Source organism: Asparagus officinalis, chromosome 7 (assembly GCF_001876935.1).
Source record: "Asparagus officinalis chromosome 7, Aspof.V1, whole genome shotgun sequence".
Lineage (NCBI taxonomy): Eukaryota > Viridiplantae > Streptophyta > Magnoliopsida > Asparagales > Asparagaceae > Asparagus > Asparagus officinalis.
Genome location: NC_033800.1, coordinates 70,671,084 through 70,695,744, shown reverse-complemented (window position 1 = coordinate 70,695,744; position 24,661 = coordinate 70,671,084). Strand labels below are relative to the sequence as shown.

The 24,661-nt window shown below is 39.3% G+C and overlaps 1 protein-coding gene across 3 annotated transcripts; it reads right to left on the bottom strand.

The window, feature by feature from the left end:
• On the bottom strand, positions 1,371-24,137 carry LOC109848659 (protein ENHANCED DISEASE RESISTANCE 2). Of its 3 annotated transcripts, XM_020418282.1 has the most exons (24): positions 24,084-24,112; positions 23,773-23,973; positions 22,777-22,851; positions 22,632-22,685; positions 22,471-22,536; positions 22,334-22,395; positions 21,439-21,479; positions 21,181-21,270; positions 21,065-21,111; positions 20,880-20,980; positions 20,124-20,219; positions 19,945-20,009; positions 19,797-19,868; positions 19,561-19,707; positions 19,177-19,472; positions 12,264-12,327; positions 11,975-12,150; positions 9,623-9,724; positions 9,493-9,543; positions 9,269-9,412; positions 9,069-9,164; positions 3,550-3,651; positions 2,245-2,347; positions 1,371-1,828 (listed from the first exon to the last, which is right to left on the bottom strand). In XM_020418282.1, the coding sequence occupies exons 2-23, from the start codon at positions 23,923-23,925 to the stop codon at positions 2,252-2,254; spliced, it is 2,196 nt and encodes a 731-aa protein (XP_020273871.1). In that variant the 5' UTR covers positions 23,926-23,973; positions 24,084-24,112; the 3' UTR covers positions 1,371-1,828; positions 2,245-2,251. The 3 variants fall into 3 exon arrangements, with proteins under 3 accessions (XP_020273871.1, XP_020273872.1, XP_020273870.1); XM_020418283.1 differs by having other exon boundaries at positions 1,371-1,831; positions 23,773-24,137; XM_020418281.1 differs by having other exon boundaries at positions 23,773-24,137.

The following is a 24,661-nucleotide window of genomic DNA, read 5'->3' as shown; positions in this document are numbered from 1 at the left end:
CATGTGAGGTGTCGGCTCCCTGCACTGTTCATGAACGGTGCACCATGGGACAGGGAGCCGACACCTCACATGTCCCATGTAGGGTCATATGTTTTTCGATCCCTGTTGCAACACCCTTAAGAAAAAGAATTTTTAATAACAAGGGTTAAATGAAAAGGGGTTAAAAGTCATTAAAGCATTCACATGGCCAGCTTGTAATACAAGTTGGTAGGTGGAATAAGCATCATGATAGGGTTTTGAGATTGACAGGGGAATACTTCAGCTTTAAGCTTGTGCTCCTTAAATATATCTTTCATCCAATCTGTTGATTGGTAGATTTGCATCATCTTAACCTAACATGTGGGTTATCAATGAGTATAAACTGTATACCCAACTCGTTTTTATTTCTTTTGGATGGAATATCCTACCTCGTTAGGTGATGGTTAATTAATTGACTAACGTTAGGTTAACCATTTGATGGGTGTTTAACTTATTTTTAGTGAGCAAGAGAGGATATCACATCATAAGAAAGCAAACCCTCAGCAAGAATTTGCTGTTTCATTAATCAAGTCCATACTGCAAGCTATAATATTCCCTTGATTGAGGGTTAAGTTTATCCGTATAGAGTAGCATACAGCGCTTGATACTCAGTAGTAACTTTTGAATCAGTGTAATACAGGGATTTTGAAAATTAATACACAGATCAGAGTGTTGTTAATTCTTTTAGTGCACCACTGATGCTGTTGTGAAAACCATTGGATTTTTTTTTTTTTTTTTGGGGGAGTTAACAGTGGCATCAGCACTGCAAATGAAGGTGGGAGACTGACTTATACTTGGATATAATTTTCCTTCCCTTTCAATATCATTGCATGTAATTATTTGCTAAAGGAAATTGATGAGACACAATAGAGTGGTAATCTACTGTTCTGCTTTATTAGCTCTTTCTAAGTTTTGGTGGAGGGAATCATTTTGAGTTAGAAATCATTTGTGGTTTGGCAATTAGCTCCAAGTTAATTAAATTGAATACAAGTTTATAGCAGACCAGCTGATTTGGCTGAAGATCTTTTTCATCCAAAGAGCTTTGAGTCCCAATATCATAGAACTGCATGCAAGTTGGTGATTAAATCAAGTGCAAGGCACTATTGTTCCTTGTGAATAAACTTTAGGTTTGTTTCCACTCATCAAGCATCACAATGGCAGCAAATGAACGAGTCAGGCCATTAATGTCACTAAAACATTTCTGAATTAAATATCAAGTCATCTGTCAGAAAAACACTTTTTGCCTAATTTTTTATCTTGTAAGCACTGAATGATAGGATTTTAATTAAAAAAAATTTGGTCAAAACACATAATTGACAATTCACATAATATTTCATTATGTATAGTTTAAATAAACTCAAAATTTGCCTAGGCTCCAATAATCTTACACCTTAAACAAGTACAGAGAAACTCAAAAAGAGTGTGGCTCAGTTTATCACCAGCTTAAATCTCTATATCCTTGAAAGTAACTTTTATACATGGGGTACTACTTCAAGAGAGTTGATCTCTCACCACCTTGAAGTTAACAGTCCAAATATATAATGGTTAAATTTCCTCCACTGTTTACGCCAACTTGATTTAATTTTGACAACGGTTAAAATTACATGTGGAGGTAAAACATAACAATCTCACCATAATCCACAAACCCCTTTTGCCTGAATCCCTTTAATTTGGTCTTTTCTTATAATGAAAGAATTGTGGTAACTCATCAAAAGGCAATAATATTTACATTCAGTGAAGCATCTCTTCTGAAAATATACATAAATCCCCCTTTCGATCTTCGAACGACTGGTATCATCGGAAAATAACTCTGCTAAAAGAACGAATTTCAGATTTTGTGATACATTCAAAGGGTTTTGTATATTCATCCCTTAAATCATCCATATATATTTGCAAACTTACCCCCAAATCTCAGTATTTGCAAAACTACCCAAAACTCATCAACCATTGGAAGAAAAATTGGCCCCAGACTAACGCTGCCGCTTATCAAAAGGTTTTGGGATTAGATCTGGGCTGATTTGTCAAAGTGTAAAACAATAGAAAAAAATACCCATAAAACCATTTAGTAAGTGACAATGTTAGACCAGGGGAGGGGGTTATTTTTTTTTCCGATGTTGATGAGCAGGGAGTAGTTTTGCAAATACTGAGACATAGGCGTAATTTTGTAAATATGGATGGATTATTTAAGCGGCAGTCTAAATCCTTGCAGATGAGTTGAATATTCACCTTAAGGTCACCATGGTGGTATTGATACTGCTTTGGCAGCATCAAGGTGGTTCAAGCGGCAGGTTCCGAGGAGGAATTCAGGGAGCTCTTCCTCGGTATTTCCCTGCAAAATGGCTCATTTCATTAGGGAGATGACCAAAATTTAGGGTATACTTAAAAATTACCATGGATTTAAGGAGTTATGCACAAAACGACCATAAAATTCTTTAATAGAGAAAACTACTCTGAAATTTCAAAATTGTTAAAAAAAAATATATAAACTACTGAAAATTATTGCTGCAGTGTTAACGGCTGCGATACAAGATCTGAAGAACTTTATAAATAGGAGAGGAGAGAGTAAAATAGAAGATATATAAAGTACATAAGTGCAATTGTCACCTTAACCTACTTTTCGTCAAGAATGATACTTCAGTGAAAAATATTCATGATAGTTTCTTTAATAAAAATTGGCTGAATTACCAAATTGGTATTTTATTTAGGCCCTTTTGGCATTTTAAATAGGCAACTCTACATTATAGCATTTTAAATGATCCAAAGATGCATCAAGTCTCAAATTGTCACTGGCAGTCAATTTGCCAGCAAGAACCCATCACGTGCGTGCACTTGATGTCGTTTTTTAGTTGGTGATGTGGTAAGGACTTGCTGAAGTGGAGAAAGAAGTAGGGGCTCTTTAATTTGGGATTCAGATTCAAATTGGGGCCAACTTTGGACATGATTTGAAATTAGGAGATTTCCGAATGGAGGAATCTAAACGAAAATTGATAAGGGGAAAGCATGGGCAAATTGAGTAGGGTGAGAACTTCGCATAATATCCTTCAAAATTTGGGCTAATTATCCAATTTGGGAGAACTGGGGATTTTAGGGTTAGTTATTGACCTGCCTAACCCCTGCCACGTAATTAATGAAGCTCCAGCTTAGCGCTCCGACACAGATTTAGTGATCATGCAGCATGGACGTGATGAATTCTCGCGGGAAAATTGGCCGGTGATGAAAATTTGGGTCTTGTTGCGCATTTGGATTATTTAAAATGCCTTAATACAGAGTTGGCTATCTAAAATGCCTTATTGGTAAAAGACATCTAAATAAAATACCAATCTGGTAATGTAGCCAATAAAAAGTTAATGGTAGCTTTATGCAAAACCCTTTGCAGATGACACCTTAGTCTAGCTGTCATCAGACGTGACAATTTAGTGAAAAAAATCTTCTCTAATTCAGCTTTGTGCAAACACCCAGAGTTCAAGGTGGTTTGTTGAATTTTACCCAAAAAAATAAAAAAAAGCCTTGTGGTACAGAGCTGAAGTTTACCTGAACCAGAAATGCCATTTCTATCACCAGGTTAGTCAAGTAACCAAGTACAAGACTCACTACTCCCCTAGCAACCGTCGATGAACCGATATCCACACCTAGCTGAAAATTCACATAAGCTAAAGTCAAATTTTATAATGAACTCGAAACATTTCTTTATACGTTACAGTATGATAAAATCATGAGATTTCAATATTCAAATGCGAGCTCATAAATATTGCCTGCATTCCTTTCTATTAAAGCACTATTGGTGATCATTCTAATGCTATCATAAATAAGCGGAAACTCTCTTTTTGAAGTGGGTTAATTGTGGATTGACCCCTTGTACTAGCCCCAACTGCAGATAGACCCTCTGTGGTTCTATTGCAGTAGATAGATCCTTGAGTGAATTTTTTGACTCTTTTACCCTCGGAGAAAGAGAAAAATATTTTATCTTTAATGGACCTCTTAATGGTAAAATAGCCAAAATATATCTATGCAGCGTCTCCCCGCAATTGGGTGATACTACAAAGGATCTTATCTGCAACAGTAGAACTAATAGGGATCTATCAGCAATTGGGCACTGGTGCCTGGGCGCGTGCGTGGTTTTTTTTTGTGTTTTTTTTTTGGGGGGATAGGGGGGGTGATCTACAGTGGGGCCGGGTGAAGAATTACAGGAAAACAGGTAGGAACCAGCAGACAGACTGGCGGTCGACCGTCGCGGTCGCCGCCGTGGTCGACCGTGGATGACTGTAATGGATTTTCTCTCGAGTTTTGGGGTTCGGTCGACCGCCGCGATCGACTGCGAGACCTGCGTGGTTGACCGCCGCGGTCGATCGCCGAAGCGGTTATGATAGGGTTCAGTTTCCAGACCCATTTCATTTTGGATTTGTATAAATACCCTTTGGGTGTTTTTAGGGTATGTAAGGCAGGAGTTTTGAGCAGATTGTGAGGGTTTTCTTTGGGCTTCTATTCTAGGAGCAATTTGAGAGATTAAGAGTGAGTTGTTGAGGGTTTTGGTGAGAGATTGTAACCCTAGTTTGTTCTTCTTAATTTCTAATAGTGAAAACTCCCCCCTCCTTGCCCCGTGAACGTAGGCATCTCGCCGAACCACGTAAAGCTGGTGTTTGATTGTTTGTGCTATTGATTTTGGTTGGTTCTTTATCTTTCTCGGCGATTGGTTTGTTTTTTCTCGAGACACAACAATTGGTATCAGAGCTTCGGGCAACGCTTGGGCTTTTTGGAGGTATAGATCAGTTGGAAAGTTCATCCAGAGCTTCGATTGGTGATAAAGATTGGATCTTTGTGGTAAAGTTTCTATCTTTTTTCAAGTTGGATCTATTTCCTATTTGTTCCGTAATTGTTTGGGTGCTTTGAGATATATGGCTGAAAAAGATAAAAGTTGGGAGGGTTCTTCTGGTGTGAAGGCCGTCCAAACTTTGAATATACATTCTATAAAAATAGATGTGAAAAAATTCAACGGCACAAATAATTTTGGACTTTGGCGATGCGAAGTCATGGATGCGCTAAATGCGTAAAATTTAGAAGATACATTGGAGTTGGACGGGAAACCGGTCGACGTTGATGAAAATGTTTGGAATAAAATGAATAGAACGGCGTGTGGTGTGATTAGGTCTTGCCTTACCCAAGACCTTAAATATGATGTGATGAATGAAACTTCGGCAAAGAGCGTCGAAAATCGTTTGCATTTGAAGAGAAGGCTTTATCGCTTCCAATTGAAGAAGAGGACATTTATTAGTGATCACATGAACCACTACACGAAGCTACTTGCAGATTTAGCGAACGTAGATGTCATTGTTAAAGATAAGGATAAAGCATTGTTGTTATTAAGTTCCTTGCCCGACGAGGAATATGAGACCTTCGTCCTCACTCTTATATTGTTGTTATTAAGTTCCTTGCCCGACGAGGAATATGAGACCTTCGTCCTCACTCTTATTAATGGGAAGGCATCTCTTTCGTGTCCTCACTCTTATTAATGGGAAGGCATCTCTTTCGTATAGTGAGGTCACCGCAGCCCTTGTGAACTATTAACTTCGAAAGAAGGACAATGAGACTTCCATTGAGCCGGTTACGGGGGTATTGGTTGCAAGAGCTAGAAGTCCAAACCGTGGAAGAAGATCGCAGTCTAGAGGGGGGCATCCTGCAGTTGGTAGGAATCAGTGTGCCTTTTGTAGAGAGGATGGACATTGGAAAGCTGAATGCCCAAAATTACAAGCCGTGAAGAATAAAGGGAAAGCTATTTAAGCTTCAGAGGTAAATGTTACCAAGGCTAGTGGCGATGTTTCAGATTCAGATTCTTCGGGCTATTCGTGCCCAGCTCTTCCGTCAGTTGATGTTGCCGACTCCACCGAGTGGATGTTGAATTCTGGTGCTACTTACCACATATGCCCTAGAAGGGATTGGTTCTTCAGCTTTCAGGAGTTGGAAAGAGGGGATGCTGTTCTTATGGGTAATGATCACAGATGCCCTATTGGTGGTATTGGTACCATTCGGATTCGGATGAGTGACGGGATGATCCGGGAGTTGGCTGATGTGAGGTTCGTTCCTCAACTGAGGAAGAACATCATTTCACTTGGGGTATTGGAGGCATCAGGCTATAGGGTGACTTTGGCGGATTCTCGCTTGAAGGTCACATCGGGGTCCATGATTATGATGAAGGGAGTCAGACAGAGTAACTTGTATTATCTGCTTGGGAGCACGGTAGTTGATAGGGCGCTGACTACTTCTTTGGCTAGACTGTGGTATTGTTTGGTGTTGGGATATATTGTTGGTTATACCGTGCACAGATTGTTGAGGAGTGCTATGACCTGCAGATTGAAGTCCTGTGAGCACATTGGGATGAGCGAGAAGATCAAGGTGGAGTTCAGCACTTCTATCCACCGATCGAGGGGTCTTATTGGAGGTGTTCAGTCAGGCATTGGGGGGCCTTCCATGTATGCATCAGTGGGAGGTAATCGTTATTTTGTTTTCTATGTTGGGGATTGTACTAGGCATATTTGGGTTGTAACCAAGTCCCGTTGGTATAAAGCCCTAGTAGTCCGCAATAGTTGGAGGAGGTGTATGGGCAGAAAGGTTACCAATCGTACTTATTCTAGTAGGAGTCCTTTCTTGCATCGGTGCCTAGCTCATGGCAGTTGGAGACACTTCAGAGGAGAGGAGACAGTGGGGCGACGTGATGAGATGGCGGATTTAGTGAGCCGTTCTTTTCTGGAGGAGGATCGGCATTGGTTGTCAAGCAGTTGATCTGGTATTCAGGCTTCGACAGGTTTAGGTCATCTTATGAGGTTGCCGACTGCTGCATATAAAGTTGTTAGATCTGGTGGAGCTGCTTCAGTTTTTGGTTGGCGTCGGATATTTGGCTACCCAGCATTTGGTCACATCGTGGATGTGAGATTGGATCCGATTGCACATTTGGGATTCAGAGGCTCGTTCGGCTATCAGTGGGGAGCTTCTGAGTTTGGTCTGAGCAGGTTTGTCACTTTGGACTCTCGGTAGGTAGAGAGTATTGATCAGATTAGAGGGATACCGCAGCAGGTGGAGGTTGATGCTACTCCACATTGGGTGGGAATTTCCCCACATACTCCAGATCATTCTGCATTGTTTGGGATTCCAGCTGAGGTGGCACAGCGTGAGAGTCATTTATTTATGGGTGCAGATGATGAGGTAGTTGATTTGGATGCAGCTGGTGAATATGTTTTGGATACGGTCATTGTTACATCTCAGGTGGAGGTGTTGGATTGTTTTCAGATTAGGGTCGTTGATGATGCTATCAGCCGCAGGTTGGATTGAGGGCCTTTGGAGTCCATTTGGGGTGAACTACGTGAAGGCTTGATTCCTTGGGCAAGAGGATACGTAGGCAGTCTTTATGATGCAGCCGAGCCGATTTGGTGAGCGACATCGACATTTAGGGTGAGTGTTTGCACTCCCATTTGGGTCTTAGCAAGTGAGGCATTTGGTGTAGTCGGTGTAGGCTCAGTTGCACTCCCATTTGGGTCTTAGCAAGTGAGGCATTTGGTGTAGTCGGTGTAGGCTCAGTCGATTTGGTGAATAGACACAGTTGGTTTGGGGTTGAGTGTTCGCACTCCCGTTTGGGTCTCGACATGTTGTGGATAGGGTCCGTTGTCATGAGTCCGTTGTCATGGCGTACTGGATGCAGTAATTGAGGTATTGTTTTGATCGGTGTCGGCTCAGTTTTTTGGTGGAAACATTCGCCGAGGTGGAGAATTAAAGAATTACAGAAAAACAGGTAGGAACCAGCAGACAGACTGGCGGTCGACCGCCGCGGTCGTCCGCGAANNCCGGCGCGGTCGACCGGAGCTGGTGACGGTCGACCGGCGCGGTCGACCGAGGATGACTGTAGGATTTTCTGCTCTCGGGTTTGATGATTCGGTCGACCGGTGCGGTTGACCGCGAGACCTGCGCGGTCGACCGCCGAAGCGGTTTTGGCTGGGTTCAGTTTCCAGACCTGTTTCGTTTTGGATTTGTATAAATACCCTTTGGGTGTTTTTTAGGGTATGTAAGGCAGGAGTTTTGAGCAGATTGTGAGGGTTTTCTTTGGGCTTCTATTCTAGGAGCAATTTGAGAGATTAAGAGTGAGTTGTTGAGGGTTTTGGTGAGAGATTGTAACCCTAGTTTGTTCCTCTTGATTTCTACTAGTGAAAACTCCCCCTCCTTGCCCCGTGGACGTAGGCATCTCGCCGAACCATGTAAAACTGGTGTTTGATTGTTTGTGCTATTGATTTTGGTTGGTTCTTTATCTTTCTCGGCGATTGGTTTGTTTTTTCTCGAGGCACAAACACGCGGGGGGGGGGGGGCGCGGGGCGCGTGTCAACTGCCACCCACTGAACTCCTAAGAAACATGTTTGGTATTAAGCCCCTAAATCAATTGCCCCCATAATATTGCCCAATTGACCCCCTAGTTGATATGGAACCTCAGAAGTAAAAATTCTCTCTGATGGTTTTTTTGATTGGAGAAAACATGCTGCTGATTTATTGAGTTTTCTTGAACAGGAAGGGAGAAGGAAGATGATGAATAGCAATCATCTTTTCTTTTAGAAGGCTTTTCGGTAAACTTTGGATTTGAACTCTTTTGTCTTTCTTTAGCTAGTAAAGGCAGAATAGTCACATGGGGGCAGCTTTAATTTCCTTTTTTTTCTTGGGTTTTTTTATATTAGTCCCCTAAATCTCCCATGCTTTGAAATTAGTCCTTCAAATCAAGGAATTGCTATCAGGTCTCACAATTCATAATATATTTTGAAATTAGTTCCTTGTATCATTAGAATTGCTACTAGGTCTCCCAATTCTTAATTTATTTTGAAATTAGTCCCTCCAATCATAAAGGCAGCAATTAGAGAAAATTTTGTCACTCACGTTTCTGGATCCGAGCCTTGGTGGGGGCCGCTTATTGACTCTTTCAAATTTCATCCTATTTATCATTTTGATGTAATCGTGGCGTTGTATCGATGATCCTATATGGGCTTTCCACACTCAACTGCTTCGTAAAAAGTATATACTTTTACCTCCAAGTAGTTCTTCCCGCGAAAGTAATTTATTTCAAGTGCTTGACCCACCAAACATGCTTTCTTTCCCACACTTTGCTTCACTATCCAAGATCCCTACATTTGCCATATAAATCACACTTAATGCATGGAAGATAAATCTATCACACATGATTTATGGAAAATCCTGGAAAGTTGCATCAAATGTACATGAAACTCACCGTTGAGATGTAAGGAATGAGCTTAAACCTTGAATTTCTAAACGCATCATCTCCTTCAACGAAGCTTCGTAATAGGGGAACATTTTCCATCGGGGTGTCCATCATATAATATAAAGCAAGACTATATGTGGTTGAACCTGGGACCTACATCCAAGAAAAACATATCCGTAAGGCCCCTAATTATTCAACAATCTCACTATCTCTTCTCAAGGACATCAATTCACCTGTATGTTCACGATGAAGAAAAACTCATTGCCTCCTTGTGCTGCGTATTTCTGCAAAATTGGGTATTTATGAATTTGTGAAAAGAAAACATGTTTGTTAAGGATCAACAATCTAAATTCCTAAAAATACCTGAACAATGCCCCCGGGTCTCCCAGCAAGATCATCTTCCCGCTTATCAGATTTTAGCCAATCAGCGCCTACCATTTTCATCAGAGTGCCATTGGCTTTGATCTGTTCAAAGAAATAATCAAGATTAATACAAAGTGAAAGTTGATAGCATATGCCATATGTACTTGTATAACATAATATTTCTATTCAAGTCCTGCGTCTTAAGCAAACTCAGAATGATCCTAGAACAAGATTTTCTAAAGCCACTTAATGCAACCATTGCTGAAACTTCCTTAGCCCTTTTATGGAATAACAATTAACTTTATAATAATAATAAAATAACACTCCTCATACTCACACCTCAATTTTACATACAAAATATACACAGATAGAAGTATGAGTTGTTATTAACTATGATAAATTCCTATTTTGCTGCATGACCATAGTCCTCACTGTGTGTTTCCATGTAAAAGGAGCAACTTAGCTCGCAATAACAAGTATAAAAAACTAATCAATATAGCTTTAGAACTAAGTTCAATATGTACTAATTACTAATGGCCCAAACATAAAAATACAACTGGGGTAAGAATTTAATTTAGCAGTCCAAATGTCAAATATACATGTTCATAATACCTGACGCAGCATAGGAAACAGGCACCGCGCTAGACATCAAAATCATTGCAACTAAAGGAACATAGCAAGTAGTACTATTAAGGCTATAATATTCATTCCAAAAGAGTATGAAGTATCATTAGCTCATTCAGAAATGAGTAATCTATGTGATGCTAAGTCATAAGAAAATAATTTAATGAGAAAAACATGTTGAATGTTCTAATCGAAGTTGTCCAACTGCAAGGAAACATGGACCTCTTATGTATGCACAAATAGCCAAATCAAGAAACTTGGAAGGTGCAGAGAGGCTAGAATTCGTCGATTGAAAAAAGTGGTCTGCACAATGATAAAGATGAGCTCCACAATTTTTTTGAGTAAATTTTACCAAACCCCCAGTCTGGACATTTGGAACTTAACCCCCCCCCCCCCCCCCCAACCCAAAAAAAAATAAACAAACAAACAAAAATAAACAAATGACTTTGGGAATTGCTAAAAAACCTCCAATAGGTTTGGGAATTTGGCACTTAACCCTCCAAGATGACGTTGGCCCATATTTTGAGTTCCTAACCAAGAGAATATAGCATAAATGTCATAAAGTAGATCTTGGGGATTAAATAAAAAAATCAAAACATTTTGGGAGGTTTTCTGAAATTCCCGAAATTATTGGTGGTTCAGTGAGAGTTTCAAAAAATTTTGTGGGTTAAGTGCGAAATGCCCAACCTTATTGGTGGTTTAGTGAAATTTACCCTGCTAAAGATGACAACATAGTTCAAACAAAGTGATTTCACTAAGATGAAGCTTGTGTTCGAGCTATATAGTGTTAAAGATGTGCAATTCATAATATAAGAGTGCACCACAAACGACCAAATTCAAGAAAACCAAAGTTTCCTATGATTATTAATGCCTCGATGAGTTGCTTGTAAAGCTAGAACCAGTGCATATGTAGGTTTAATTTTGGTTGAATTTGAAGAAAAGAAAATCCAACAGTTTTGGAGTTATATCTAAAAACATGGTGAAAGACCAAATCATTGGTCAACGACCTCAATTATAAAATAACATGCCAATGTCTTAACTTGGTTCAGCCATAAGTTGACACCTGAGAGACAAAGTTATTGGGCTTCCACTCTGGGGACAGTTTTGCTAGAAACCTTTGCAGTAAGAGGGGCAAAATAAAAATATCTTTAACAATACATGATTATCACATGCAAAGTATGCAATAAACCATCTGCTTCATCTCATGCATCTTAAGTACATATATACTTAATTTTAATCTCTCCAATGGAACTCATAATTATTTCCGTTTTCAGTTTTGGAATTTGTCAATTTCTTTCTTTATGGTCACAATATATTAAACATAAAGGTTAATTGCAAATAGACCCCCAGCCGTATTGTTGTTTCGAACTTAGTACCCCTGTAGTTTTATTGTTACAGATAGACCCCTGGATTATTGTTATTATTATTGACTATTTTACCCTCAAATAGACTCATTAAATTCACCTAAGGGGAATATTTGCCAAAATTTCTCCAAGGATAAAAGAGTCAAAAAAAATTAATCCAGGGATTCTATCTGCAACAATGAAGCTACAGCAGTAGTAAGTTCAAAAGAGAGATACAACAGGGCCTGTGTGCAGTTTTTAGTAACATAAACTAATTCACAACAAGATTTAAAAAGTCAGTATAACACTTTAATATGTACCATGGGATCTTTTATGGTATAGGAGAACAGCAGACAAGAAACTCATAGTAAATCGAACAGGGTACCTTATGCTGGTTTTGTAAGTAGGTTTCACTACGGATCAAAAATGTTGAAGGATCTGAAGTCGTCCAACTGCAACCCACAGAACAACTTGGGTCCTTTCGAAGTGTGGCTCCATAGCTACATGAGGCGGAATCCAGCAATGAAGCCTCCTGCAAATCAACATAACCTCTCTTTTGAACTGCAAAAGGAACAAGAGAGTAAACAGTTAAACAGACATTTTGAAACAAAAATGGCAACTGTATTGATGCACCATCTTGTTTCAACAAATTGAAAGAAAATCATCGAACAAACCTGCAAGATCGTGCAATCTTTTTACAAACCCTGCAGCTGCTGACAGCTTAGGTTGGCGTTGTTCCTGACAATGTAAATGGAGAGGTTTGTAAGTGACTCACAGACACAAGAAACCATAAAAAAAATACAAGTATCACAACACAAGGGGAGAAGAAGAAAGAACTATAAGGTACATGATACGAGTCGCCGTGCGAGCACCTTTGATCGCGAAATTATCAAAGGTGGGTTGAGAAGAAAATAACAAGAACACAAGAACAATTCAGTGGTGACGAAGGAAAATACCTTCTTTAGATTATGAGAATAAAATAGTTTACAATCTCTCACAATCTCACTAGAATTGAAGAATAATCTCTCTCAATTCTCAAATACAATCTAATCTCTCTTGATTGCTTTCTCCTCTTTTTTTTAAAACCCTAAAACAATCTCTTATATAGGTGTAACAACGTGGATGGCAAAGTGGTAAATAACCAAGCCCAAACCCAACAGGAATTCATGCAAACAGAAACCCAAACGAATCAGGAAACCATCGATGAGTCGACTCATAAACATGCATGAGTCGATTCACGCCAAGTGAGTCGACTCATGATGAGGTGAGTCGACTCGTCAGAAACTTTCGACAAAACGGCTGGATTTCGTGAGTTGACTCATGACAGGCATGAGTCGACTTATGTACATGTATGAGTCGACTCACAGGCTGAAAACTGGATGCTTCGATTCTTCGATTCGCCGTCTCGTTCCACGCTTCAACCGGCGTTCCACTGTGTTGTTTTACCCCTCTATTCTCAAGTTACCATAAGAATCATCTATCCTTAAGCTCCCATGAGGATCGCTAAGTTCCAAAGAGAAGATACACCAGTATCATGGCTCTCCTCTTTAGGAACTTGAAGTCTCGTTCAAGTTAGAACTTCAGCTGAGGAAACTCGCGAGCTCCTCCTTCCCTGTTGAACCACTTAGCCTTGCTAGGAACCTGACCTTGACGTCCAATGAGAAACGACTCCTTCGTCCCCCGCCTCGTCATGGTCGTCTTCCGCTCTAAAATGCTATCTTTCTTCAGCGGCTCCTCTCTATCAAACCGCAAGTCTTCAATATGCGGCAAGATCACCTTGTCGTCACCTTTCATCATCCAGCAATGGAGGCTCGAACAACTTCAAATACGCAGCATTGATCACCGAATACATGTCTAAGTAAGGTGACAAATCCAGTCTGAAGGCGTTGTCACCAATCTGATCGAGAATCCAAAACGGACCATAACGTATAGGTTTCAACTCCTTCCCTTCTCCTTTTAGCCTCTCTTTACTCAATTTTAGCCATACTATGTCGCCTATGTCAAAGTTACAAGGAACCCGATGCTGATCATGCTTCGTCTTGTACTTGGCTTGTGATTTTTCAATTGAGCTTCAACCGTGGCATGAATATGTGCAATCTTCTCCAGAAATCGCTGAGCATGTTGTCTCTCACTCCCTTCCTTGCCGTCGGCCGTAGCTTCACTGGAAAACACGAGATCAAATGGACTCGGAGGTAAAAACCCATAACAAGTCTCAAACGGTGACTTTCCCAAAGATCCATGAATAGCCCGATTAAATACAAACTGAAGATATGGTAAGCTCTCATCCCAAGTCTTGGGATGCTTGGAATTGTATCCTCTCAACATATGTACCATAGTCCGATTAACAACCTCTATTTGTCCGTCGGTTTGTGGATGAAAGATCGTGCTCTTCTTCAACCTAGTGTCCATCAAGCTCCACAAATAATCCCAAAAGTGTCCGAGAAACCGGCTATCTCGATCTGAAATAATCGAATTCGACAACCCAAATTGCTTCCACACATGCTCAAAGATCAATTGTGCCGCACCCGCTCCCGTCACGGTCTTCTTACAAAGAATCAAGATGACCATCTTGCTGCTGAACCGGTCCACCACAACGAATAAATAATCATTCTCGCGCTTAGTCGTAGGCAATCTTCCTAAGAAATCCATAGAAATACTCTCCCACGGTCTCGACGGTACCGACAATGGTAGATACAATCATATTTTTCTATTAGAATGCTTCGATATGCAACATAGCTTACACCCTCCAACATACTTAGTGACATCCTCTAACATCTTCGGTTAAAAGACATGACGCTGTTGATTGAGAAGCGTCTTCTGAATCCCAAAATGACCTTGCACACGTGATGTATGGGCTTCTCGAATCCACTGCAATCGGTCGCCATCCTCCGGAATGCATAACGACGTCCCTCGATACAACAAACCATCTGCACCAATCTCATACTCCCTTTTTCGACTAGCCTTCGTCTGCTCAAATACACTGCTGAAATCTCGATTGGATGTGTACATCTGTACATACTCCAAAGGAACCAAGGACTGAATACGCGTCGTCACCAAAAGAGCTCTCACGGGTGAGCGAGATAATATATCGGCTAACTTGTTCGTCGTCCCCTTCTTGTACCTAATGATGATATTGAACGCCATCAAATAGGACATCTACTTCATGTGTCGTGCCTGCTGTAGCTTCGTCTGGGCATGTAAAAATTCTAATGGCTTGTGATCTGAGTGCATAACCACCTCCTTTCCCAACAAATACACCCGCCAATGCTTGATTGCTTGATAAAGTACATAAAACCCCTTGTCGTAGGTAGGTAGTTCTGAATAGCACCCGTAAATATTTCTGAATGGTACTCCACCGGCTTCTCATCCTGAATCAACACAGTGCCCATAACATAACTAGAAGCGCCGGTCTCTACCTCGAAGGTCCTCTGTAAATTCGGCAATGTTAATACCGGTGCCTCCGAGATCTTCCTCTTTAATAACTGAAAAGCTTCCTCATGCGTCCTCCCCCACTCAAACTGAACATTCGCCTTCATAAGGCTATGCAAAGGTGCTGTATAAGTCGAGAAATATCGAATAAACTTGTGCAAATACTGGCAAGGCCCATGAAGCTTCTCACCTCCATCACTGTCCTAGGTGTCGACCACTTCGTGATCACCGCCACCTTGCCTGGATCTATCCTCCGCTCAACTCGTCCTTCCCGAATTCGTACTTCTTTCCATTAAGCTTCAGTTGTCTGTTCTGCAGCACTTCAAACACCTTCTCGATATGAACAAGATGCTCCTCCCAGGTCCTGTTGTACATCAAGATATCATCGAGGTAAACTATCACAAAATCCTCTATAAAGGGTCGCAACAAATCGTTCATAAGTCTCATAAAGGTAGTCGGAGCGTTGCACAATCCAAACGACATCACCAACCACTCAAACAGGTCCTGCTTGATCTTGAACGTAGTTTTCCAAGTGTCATCCTCCCGAATCCTCACCTGATGGTAACCAGACTTCAAATCCAGCTTTGTGAAAAACCTCGCTCCTTCCAAGTGGTCCATAAGATCATCAATCCGAGGTAATGAGTATCGATTCTTGATGGTTATCTTATTAAACGCCCGGTAATCCACGCACATACGCCAATCTTCATCCTTTTTGGGCACCAACAATACTGATAACCCACAAAAGGAACTCGACATAATCACTCATGTCTCCAAAAACCCCTGAACATGCCTCTTGATCTCCTCAGACTCCTCTACAGGTGTGCGGTATAGACCTATATTCGACAAAGAACCATCGTCGGTCAACATAATCTCATGCTCCACACCCCGTCGTGGTGATAGTCCCGTGATCTCCGAAAACAAGTTCACGTACTTGGCCTTCAACCTGTCAAGATCTTCCTCCTAAAACTTGCTCAATGTAGTCAAGCACACCCTACTCAGTTGCTCCTTATAAGACCTAATGACTAACAATACAAACCTCTTACTCGCATTCACTAGCCTCTTCGCCTGAGTCATTGTCACCAAACTCGTCTCCTGTGGAAGAGATGTCGAATAAAAGATGAATTGCTCGCCATCTTTGGTGAACGTATACTTCTGGACTCGCCTATCGTAGACCGCAAACCTATCCCATAAATAAAGATTGCCCAGTATTACTTGGTAAACATCCAACGAAACGACGTCGTATGTGACCTCATCAATATACGACTCGTGGAGTGTAAATCTGAAAAAACATTGGTTGATCACACTCAATACCGCCTCCTTCTGAATCCACCCTAAAGTATAGGGTTTCAAATGTTTAACCGTCTTCAATCCTAGCTTCTGAACCAATGCCTCAGATATCAAATTCTTCTGGCTCTCTGGATCCACTATGACATCAACCAAGCTGGTCTTGATCTGCAATTTCAAAACAAAGAGCTGCTCCATCGGGTCTTCGTCCTCAGTCGTGGTTTGCTTCCCCGCCATAAGGTTGAGACTGCTATTGGGTTCTGTCATCCCGGGAACTTCTTTCGGACCCTGAGCTACTACATATACCTTCTTCTCCTTCTTTTTCTTCAATCCTTTTGGCTTCATATGAGGATACTTCTCCCAGCAATGATCAGTTACGTGTCATGTCTGTTTGCAGTGATTGCATGTCAATCCTGTCTTTCCTGAATCATCTTTTTTCTTCTCTTCCTTAGGCTGAGAGCCACTAGACTTGTCTCCCGTCTGTTTGGAGTCTCCCTTCGTTTCGTTGCCTTCTTTTGCCTGCCCTCAATGGCAATGGCCTTCACACTCGCTTCTGCCATGAACTCGACTGTGAACAACTTCATCTCCTTTCGAATATATTCATTCAGACCCGCTATATACTTCATAAAGATGGAATATTCCTCCGTCGCGATGTTGAGAACCATCGCATGCTGCTGAAACTTCGTCGTATATTCTTGAACGGTCTGGTTGAACCTTTGGCGCAATCCGTACCACTTATACCAACACTCCTCAAGGAACCCTACTGAGTAGAACTGTTTCCTCAGTAGCTCCTTGAATTTATTCCACGACACCGTCTTTCGTTCCTGCTTGCAATAGGATTTCCACCATATCAATACATGCCCCAAAAGATTCAAAATCGCGAACATAATCTTCTCTTTGGATGAATATCCATCGATGGTAAAATACGTCTCCATCCGCTCGATCCAATCATCAAGCCTCTCGACATTAACACTCTCATCATAAACAGGAATCTCTACCTTGAAGTCTATCTTCAAATTCTGGTAAGAACCTTACCCCATTGATGCGGAACAGTTTTGACAATCTCGGCCTCCCTATCAGAATCAGATTCCTCGCCTTCTCCATCTGATTCCATAAGTTGTTTCTTGCCTTTCGAAGAAGATTCCTCCTTTTTGTCATTTTCTTGGAAGATATTGACGAGCTGTGTGAGAGTCGAACTCATTGTCTCCATCTGTTTCTCCAATGCATCTAGCCTCGCTGAACTATCTCCTTTAGTCATCTTCTTCTTCCTTAATTTCTGGACTCCTTCCAATAAAATAAGGATCTCGCCTTGCTTCTGCGATCGAGTCAGAACCATACACAGGATGCCCCCTTCATAGGATCTGATCGTTCTGATACTAACTTGATACGAGTCGTCGTACGAACACCTTTGATCACGAAATTATCAAAGGTGGGTTGAGAAGAAAATAACAAGAACACAAGAACAATTCAGTGGTGACGAAGGAAAATACCTTCTCTAGATTATGAGAATAAAATAGTTTACAATCTCTCACAATCTCACTAGAATTGAAGAATAATCTCTCTTAATTCTCAAATATAATCTAATCTCTCTTGATTGCTTTCTCCTCTCTTTTTTAAAACCCTAAAACAATCCCTTATATGGGTGTAACAACGTGGATGGCAAAATGGTAAATAACCAAACCCAAACCCCACAGGAATTCGTGCAAACAGAAACCCAAACGAATCAGAAAACTATCGATGAGTCGACTCATAAACATGCATGAGTCGACTCATGCCAAGTGAGTCGACTCATGATGAGGTCAGTCGACTCATGATGAGGTGAGTCGACTCGTCAGAAACTTTCGACAAAACGGCTGGGTTTCGTGAGTCGACTTATTACAGGCATGAGTCGACTCAACCTGATGAGTCGACTCATGTACATGTATAAGACGACTCACGGGCTGAAAACTGGATGCTTCGATTCTTCGATTCGTCGTCTCGTTTAACGCTTCAATCTGTGTTCCACTGTGTTGTTTTACCCCTCTATTCTCAAGTTACCATGAGAATCATCTATCCTCAAGCTCTCATGAGGATCGCTAAGTTCCGAAGAGAAGATACACCCGTATCAGTACAAGCTTAAAATTTTGGTGACAGCTATTTGCAACGGACAGGACGAGGAACGGGGACAGATTATAAGAATACAACTTCTTACTAAACCAAAAGGAAGTCCAGAAAATTGAACTGAATCAGTTTTTCATGCTCCCACTTACACATTTGAAAGGGGCCAGATTACTGAAACTGAGTTAACTTCTAAGAAATATAGCGAACAAACTAATTTGAAGTATACTCGAGGATCAATAACATATTTTAGAAAAATATTGTTGGCTACAAGACGCCAATAGTAACACCAACAAATATATGGGTCAGGGAGTCAGAGACCGTCCGTTTATATTAGTTTCAACTTCTACAATCGTAAAGCTCATTGCGCCCTTATACACACTAAAACTGTGCAATATAGACCGATAATCTGACTCTAAACTGTTCCTTACAGATGAATCAAACTCTCTAAAGACAATACAATGACCACTCTTTCTCAAGTCACTTGCATATTCCATCTTGGTTGAATGAGTGAAAAATAATATCAATACCTATATCAATGAATTGACTACCCAAGTTTTAAGACAAGGTCCTTTCAAGCCAAGATGATTAATACTTCTCTGGAGCTTTTATGTCTCCTTGGTCATGCTTCAAGGGAAGGCTAAGACAACGATGTCCACTCTACGGTCAAGAACTGACAAGTGAATGTTAAAATTTGATCAACTTGCAGCTTTCTCAAGTTTGAGTTGTGTCCTGCTAGTGTCATTTCATTTAGAAAGCTATTGGTAAGAAACTTACCTCAGAAGAAGGCCGCATAGTTTCATGTTCTTCGTAATCTGACTCGTCAGGAAAATCAAAGAATTCATCAGCGGGATCATTCAGTTGAATGAATGATCCACCTGTGCTTGTTCTCATAAGATATTTTTGTGGCTCTTCTGTGGAATCTAAACTCATGCTAGTCTCACCAACAGATTGCACTTCTTCCTTTATGTCCTCCTTCACAATTTTTTGCAATCTCTCCCTCGTCAATTCACCCGATGAGAAATCAGAAGCTGGACAATTTCCAAGTTTTGCTCGAAACAATTCTCTCAGAGCTAGAAAATGATATTGAGCTCAGGACTATCACAAGATAAATCACTTATAAAAAAGGACAATCAATATTTCATGATCTATAATATTTACCCGCAACTCTTGCAAGCATCCGAATTGTTATATATTTTGCTGACGAGGTAAACAAATAAGATTTCCAAAATTTCCAATCAATTGCAAGCATGTGCTTAACAACTGACTGTTTTCCTTGGTTCACAGGGGATATAACATAGCCTCCGCCTGCAGCAAAGGATGTAATTAGCATATGTACTTACTAAAATGCTAAAGGGCACAGAAAAGAATATTTCCAAATTCTAAGCATACATTACTTTTAAGGCAGGCACGGACATAGCCTCTCTCAGGTTGACATCTTTGATGGAATACAGAATGGTAAAGTATCACTGACAAATTATCGAGATGGAGTGAGCCTAAAATCAATATAACATGACAATGAACATAAAAATTCAGAATTATTACCATATGTTCCGTCATCTTCCCTCCTCCAATAACGCCGTAAAAGTAAATCTCTTCTTCTCATGCCCCTGAAATTAAACTCTATCCAATAAGAAACAGCATAAACTAGAACTAATCAAGGTACAGAATTTAGTTATAAGCTACCAAAGAAACTTAAGCTATTTAAAAAAGCGGAATCTTACCAAGGTAACCACTCCCCATTAAGTTTTTTGTGAATAATGTCAGTATGACCATCTAGATGTTCAACTACTCTTCCCTGAGAAAAGCAGAAGTCCCATCTGCCGTAAAGAAAATTTCAAGTTGCTCAACATAATGAAATATAAGCCTTAAAGGGCTTGTTGTCCTTTTCAAATTTTGTTACATTCAATGGTATCTCACACTGCTAATTTTCTTCGCAGATTAAAATGCTAATAGTAGTACAACTATCATATCTAGAGATTAACAGTTTACAGTGTCTAATCCGTGGATACACGAGTTCAATTTTCACATCTATGGTCCAGTTGTGCAATGATTTAAATCATCTTTCTTAATCCAACATAACAGAAGGCTCGGTCATGATAATAATATTGAGGGTTAATTGAGGTTAGACCCCTATACTATTGCCCAATTGCAGATAGATCACATGTAATTCTATTGTTGCAGATAGTCCCCCTGAATGACATTTTGACTCTTTTTCCCTTAGAGATGGAGATTTTTTTGTGACAAATAAACCTCTTGAGGGTAAAAGAGTAATAAAAAACTTATTAGGGGGTCTATCTGCAATTGGGTGATAGACAGGGGGTCTATCTGCAACAATAGACTACAGGGGGTCTATGTACAATTGGGCAATAGTACAAAGGTCTATCCACAACAATAGAACTACAAAGGGATCATCCGCTATTGGGCAATAGTGCAGGGTGTCTATCCGCAATGAACCCTAACAAACAAGATTTTCTTACTCGGATCTTGATGGACCGAGCGACATCACAGTCTGGAAAATGGCCTCTGAAGTTGCATCAACTACACCTACTGCCATTATAGCTGGATGATCATCCCAAGGCTGAGAAAAAGAATCATACTTTATGACAGTTTCAGGAGGTGAAGAAAATTATTACCAAGAACTATGCTTAGATTGAAAAACTACCTTCCCGCCAAAATCTCCATCCTTGGACTCCTTAAACAACCTTAAGCCTACACAAACAACTCTCCAATTAAAGCTAACAGTTTGGGTAAAAAACTAAGAGAAAGAAGAATAGTTACCATTTTTGCAGCCAAATATTGTCCATGGGGAAGGTGCAATGACATCAGATGTCATTGGATCTGTGTGTACTGATGAGAAGGCAGTCCAATCTAGTAACAATTGACAGTGATGTAGTGTAAGAAAAACCAAAAGTAATGATGTAACTTTTATTAAGTGATTTAGCAGATAAAAGGATTTTTGTTTGATGTAATAAGATTTACCAAAGAAAAAGAAAAAATGATTTTTAAAAAATATAACAAGAACTAAGAGATGGTTACCTATGGAGTGCATACGACTTCTTCCTTTAGAACGGCTCAACCTATAAAATTAGAACAACTTATAGCAGAGACACCTATATCAAATGACATTGGAGTTGCAAATATGCAAAGAAATGCAAGTGAACTTTCTAACGATAGTATAAAATTGTCATTGCAGGTAGAGATTCCTCAAAGTTTGATAATTAACTGAACCAAAATAGTTGTGGGCGAATTAGTTAGACATTCACATTTTGGCTTGAACAAACTGAGCTCCCGCCTAATCTGAAATAGTGATACAAATGATGAGAGAAAGTGTTTTCATTTGTGTCAGCAGTATGAGTAATAGAAATCACTTTGTTTATCCCTTAGTTCTTGATATTTGACAGTTAATAACCTTAACGCAGAATGTCGGCATGTTTCAATAGTTGAATTTTATTATTTTTCTTTAACATAAGAGATAATTCTTCTGTGTTTAATTTAAATTTCTAATTCTCCTATTCTTCTTATACAGAAAAATTTCTACTTGGTTTTTCAGATTGATGTCTCTCTAACTAAATTTTGGCTGTCACATTTTATGCTTACATACAATTACATACATTTATTCACATAATATTTATATCATTTATTCACAAAAAAATTATATCCTTAAGGATGATGCCTTGTAGAGAACGATAAGACCCATTTGGCTCAGATTTTTTTCAAGAATTTTCTCTCTAACTTCGCTATACAACTATCATTTTCTAAAACTGTAAATTTTATTTTAATGCAAAACGAGTAAACTATGTGAAACTCTTCACAATATGAATTGGAATTAGAAGTAACATATGTATATCCAGACTTAAATCAATTCACAGTTCACTTTAATGAATCTCTATGGCATGCATAACAAGTGCATAAAGGAAGGTGAGGCACAAACCTAAAACTCTGCCATCTCCTTTTGGAACAAGCCACAACATTTTCTCCTTTGATTGGACACTCCTACCATCAAGATAACAATATTCAGCTAATTTTATGAAGAAAGAAAGAACGTAACTAGATTAAGCAAAGAAAAACCTTTAATGCTGCTTCCATTAAGGATCGAATCCATCCAGCAGCTTCTTCAGGGCTTCTTGCACCTAACTACAATGTTGAACTCCAAAGTTTAGACCCACGTAGATTTTAAAAAAAGAAATTGAATTAGCTAAAAGTATTCAAAACAAGAACATCATGGTCACCTTAAGTTGATCGTTGTGATTAGAAGCATTATACAATGTGAAAATAAAGAAAACCTGCAAATTACCACAAAACATCAGAAATATGGATAAGTTGAACAGGCCCTTAAAGAGTTTCCCATAAGTTATGTAATGAAATTATTCTTACGCTTCTATTGATGCTCTCTCTCCCATTGTCAGTGACACGTATACAGGAATCAATAAGCGCACTCCTTATAGGATCCTGAGAAAAAAAAATCAAGGTTTAACAGAAAGAAACATAGTTATGTGGTACAACATTTTATCAAGCTGCTTTGTGCATTCTCAACTTGAGTGTTCTTCTATTCTATTTCCACATGTTTTGCATTAGTATGAACCTAACTCAATAGCACATTGAAATCATGAAGAGAACCTCTCATCTAGATGAATTTTATGTGAGATTTTAAACCACCGATGAGCCTGATATAATGGTGTCCCAAGTAGTTTTCTAGAATTCTTCACATATTCATGGCAATCACCACGAAAGAGAATCTCTGTAGCCATATATAAAGCACAAGTATCAAAATTTCTAACGAAATCAAGTCTTTTACCCTCAAGAAACATTTTAGGGAATACTTTTCGACTCAAAATCCCATTACCGGATATCTAGAATCTCGAAATCAAACAGAACAACATAAAAAGCTATAACAAATTCGAAAATACTCTAGGTTCAGAAGTAAATTTAGACTATATCTATACATGTTTAGCTTAAATTTAGTTGTTGTTCATCTCTTGAACAAGATGGATGGAATACATTGGAACAGTTGAGAATGTCATGCACATAACTTTTCGATTTCACAAATTGCTGACAATTTGTAAAGTGACACAAGACTTTCCAAGATTAAGTAAATCAACTTACATGCAATATGCCAATTGGATCACAATAATTTTCCAGTATTTTAAAAAATCATTAAATAGCAACTACAACATCAAAATCTGCATCCAAATAAAATCGATTCAGATCATACACAATCATTAACGATCATCCCCAGAAGCTCAACAAGTTAATCTAATTGACAGCTAACCAATAATTGAACTACAAAAATAACCCACTAAATCAAAATGAGAAACATAACCATTAATCCAAACCCCACCACCTTCCTAATTCAGCTAAAAAGAAAAGTACCTGTTCTCTGGAAGTGGGTATATTTTTATAGCAATTGAGGGAGTTTTCTTCAAGAACAAAGTATCTCTTCCTTGAAAACTGCAGCCCCAATCGATTGGATCGAATGAGATACAACCACCCTTCCATTTTTCTATCCTCTTGAGAGATGCCCATTTGAGATCTTCAACAGAGGAAGCTAAATAGAGAGAGAGAGAGAGAGAGCTGTTGGGTTCTAACTTTTGTTGTTTGGTGAGGAGAATTGAGGAGAGAGGAGAGGTTACTGGGTTTTGTATTTGTATGATTAATTTATTTGGGAAATTGAAGTTTAGTACAGAGAGAGAGAGAGAGAGAGAGAGAGAGGAGCTATAGATGTTGTCAACAGCTTGTCATCCTCAGAAAAAACCCAGCAATGGAGGTCAAGCGAATCTCTCAAATTACAAGAATTTACCAAACCCCTCTTATTTTACTTTTGGGGTTTTTTTTATAAACCGCAAAAAAATCCTCTGATTTATTTTAAATCCACATATTTATTCTTAAACCCATATATTCATATAGTGGATTTTTTTAATCGCAAATATTAAATTTTTTAACTCAATTTTGTTGTACAGATGTCAAAGATACCATATCTGGGGTCTAAGTTGCTATATTTTTAATGGCTAAATAGCACATAAATACCTTATAGTTTCACTCTAGCACTTGTATACGCTCTGTTGTATTTTATAGCACTTATATACTCTGAGTTGTTCAAAAGCAGCACATTGATACCCTGCAAAACGTAAAAAAAATTATCCGAAAGTTCATATAGAGCATTCATCTGCTAATTTTATGACTTCATATATATTAAGTTTGTTGAATTCATTATCAAATATTTCAAAATTTTATTTTCAAAATAGAATTAGGATACATTTAA